Source organism: Triticum dicoccoides, chromosome 6A (genome assembly GCF_002162155.2).
Source record: "Triticum dicoccoides isolate Atlit2015 ecotype Zavitan chromosome 6A, WEW_v2.0, whole genome shotgun sequence".
In the NCBI taxonomy this organism is placed as follows: Eukaryota; Viridiplantae; Streptophyta; class Magnoliopsida; order Poales; family Poaceae; genus Triticum; species Triticum dicoccoides.
The window spans coordinates 601,033,497-601,036,579 of record NC_041390.1 but is presented as its reverse complement, the minus strand read 5'-3'; the positions used below and the strand labels follow the sequence as shown (position 1 = coordinate 601,036,579).

Below are 3,083 nucleotides of genomic sequence, written 5' to 3'. Positions count from 1 at the left end.
GGTGCAGCTCGGCGTGGCTGCGGTCCGGCTGCCCTGCGGCGGCGGCAGGCGGCTGGCGTGGTGTCGGCGCCGCTCCTTGGCGGCGGGGCGGCGGGGTGGTGCTGGGCGGCCGTCGTCGCGACCCCGGCCCAGATCTGGGCCCGGCGGGCCCCATCTGGGTCCTAGCGGGCCGGCTCCCCGGCATGGCTTCGTCGTCGTCTGTGTGGTGAGGTGGAGGAGCGGCTTGGATGGGGGGCGGCGATGCCGATGGCATGCCGGCTGCAGCGCGATGGCGGGAGCTGTCCGGGAATGGAGTTCCTGGCCGGGCCTGTGGGCACACGGGCCTGGTAAGCTCTTGCTTGTGTGTCCGGTCGGCTACCGTTGTTGACGGTGGAGGTTGTGCCCTCCCGCGTGCCGTCGGTGCCGCGGCCCCTAGTCTCGGCTCCTATCCCTTGTCGTGCAGACCTCACCTCGTGGTGCCGTGGTGAGACGGCGTGGAGGTTTCTTGACCATGGTGGCGCAAGTTGGTGGTCGGTTTGGTGGCAGGCTCTGGAGCACCCGAGGTGAAGGTTGGGATCGGGGGAAACCTCTGTTGGCCTGTCCGACACCGACGCGGCGACGCCGGTGGGTGTCGCCGGACCTTCCTGGAGGGCGTCGGGGGTGACCCTTCCTCTCGCCTCGTCGGGTACCGGGGGAAACCCTTGGCAGCAGCGTCGTCTTCGTCGCGGTCCCTCTTGAGGTGCTGATTGGTACCGGTGCTTCGGAGCCTTGGAGCTTGGTGGGAGACCCTCGGTGGGCGCAGTGGCCGTGAAGCTTCTTCGTTTCCGTCGATCCGCCGTTGTCGGCTTTCTTTTCTTTTGTTGTTTCTCTTTCGTTTCTTTTGGGTGTGATTGTGCTGCTTCCGCCCCAGCACCTATCCTTGGATGTTCGGTTGGTTGCTTTGGAATACAAAACGGGGGGAAACCCTTTTTCGTCATAAAGGTATGGTTACCGGCGAACTCTATTTTTCGCATGTTGATGGTGAAAATTTGTTTCATTGGGTGTCTGTTACAAACAACGTTGATGGCTTTTCGGGTCGCCCGTTTATAGTGAGTACTTAGTGCTGACAGCAACAGCAACGATATTCAACCCTGGATATGTGAAACCACATTCAATTCACATACAGGAAAATTTGGCCAAACTTTACTCACACAATGTGCATAACCAATCGCTGTAATTGCGTGCTATATAACTTTGTAAATTATTCATTTCAATTCACCACCCCCTTCCTGGATAATATGCGTACGCTCTTTATTGATATATTTTAGCATGCTTACGAATGAGCAAATGGCCGATAGCTAGTACGATGTATTGAATAATCATCCAATTTTAGAACAAATTAACTGGAAAATTAAGTTGGCAATTATATAGCTAAAACAAGCACATTGTGTTAATAAAGATGGATGGCCCTTTTGAGAGAAACCTTTCATTGCTTCTTTTTCTTGTCGGTTTATCTCCCTCGATGGGCAAGCATTCTTGTGTTAATGAGAAAAAAAAATCTGTGGTGTGATGATGCATTCATCAAGCTAGCTAGCTAGGCAGTAAAAATTTGTAAATGGACGCCAAAGTTACAGACAGGCACAATGAAGGCCGGGTTGGAGATGTGCTAGCTAGCTATTCGATCACGTTAACGAGCACTAAATCATGCGATCTCCTCCATATGTCAGACTGTCACACTAATCTCCTACCATATCATGAAATTAAGAGCATCCCGATCCTCCACTATAAATCCACCCCTCCACCTCGCCCAAATCATCAACTTTCCTTCCCTTCGCTTGCCTTATCCCTTGCCAGCAATGGCTCGCAAGAAGGTGACCCTCCAGTACATCGCCAACGACTCCACCCGGCGCGGCACCTTCAAGAAGCGCCTCAGGGGCCTGATGAAGAAGGCGGGCGAGCTGGCCATCCTCTGCGACGTCAAGACCTGCGTGCTCGTCTACGGCGAGGGCGAGCCGGCGCCGGAGGTCTTCCCCTCCCACGCCAAGGCGGCGGCCATCCTGACCCGGTTCCGGAGCATGCCGGAGCTGGGCCAGTGCAAGAACAAGATGAACCAGGCGGGCTTCCTCACCCAGCGCATCGACAAGCTCCGCGACCAGGTCGACAAGTCCCGCCGCGAGTGCCGCGACCGCGAGATCAAGGTCCTCCTGCACAGGGCCATGCTCGGCGCCCTCCCGGGCCTCGCCGGCCTCACCATCGAGGAGCTCACCAGCGTCGGATGGAAGGTGGACGTGCTCCTCAGGAGCATCGGCGAACGCATCGACAAAATCCATTCCCTTTCCATGCAGGCGCCGCCGCCAGCCGCATACCAGCTCACCACCGGCAGCAGCAGCATGGAGGATCACATGGGGTCTCCGCCGTCTCTGTACCAGGTCCAGGCACCACCGCAGCAACAACAGCAGGAGGGCTGGCTTGACATGGTGCCCCGGCCCGGAGAAGATCTCGGCACCCAGCTGCTCTACGGTGGCTATACCACCGGTGGCCACGACGGCGCCAGCTTCTCCTCCTCCAGCGGCGATATGAATATGATGATGATGCAGCCCTTCGATCTGGGCTTCGGTTTGAGCCATTTCCCTCCCATGTAAGCTACCTACCTAGGATGGTGGTGAGGATCCTCTCGTCTCCGGCCGCCCTGCATGGCATGGCCAGCAGCTTCCGTCGATCTCGGTCACGTTCTTATTTAGTTTTGGTATTGCCGTATTGGTCAAGATGCACAGGGGCATCGTTAAGATGAGACATTCAATTCATATCCTGAAATTGTTATATGAGGTCGGTCGTCTATGTATATTTTATTCAACAGGTTCTTTGAGCCAAGACATTTATAATTGTACTTTAGCTATTGGAATTGTTTTTTTTTTTGCGGGTGAGCCATTGAAATTGTTATTCAGATGATCTCTTCCATAGGCTCTTCGTTTGATCTATGTTGTTCAGTTGAACGTAAATCGTAAGCTGCACCTCTTTTTTGGTGTCACAATGTTTTGTCACATATATATACTCTCTTTTTTGAGGTAGTCAGGCTTATATACTTGCATAGTTTGTGCGTGTATTACGGCAGTCAACTAGCACAG

General features: G+C 54.6%; 1 protein-coding gene across 1 annotated transcript; it reads left to right on the top strand.

Annotated features, from left to right (window-relative positions):
* The first annotated feature begins 1,793 nt into the window (after positions 1–1,793).
* LOC119314478 (agamous-like MADS-box protein AGL80) lies at positions 1,794–2,873 on the top strand. Its single transcript, XM_037589192.1, has one exon. It carries the CDS (start codon positions 1,815–1,817, stop codon positions 2,598–2,600), a length of 786 nt encoding a protein of 261 aa, XP_037445089.1. The 5' UTR covers positions 1,794–1,814; the 3' UTR covers positions 2,601–2,873.
* Positions 2,874–3,083: the final 210 nt, after the last annotated feature.

Bases quoted from the DNA above. Each gene is read 5' to 3' on its own strand.
- LOC119314478 (XM_037589192.1), top strand. From the start codon at position 1,815: ATGGCTCGCAAGAAGGTGACCCTCCAGTACATCGCCAACGACTCCACC.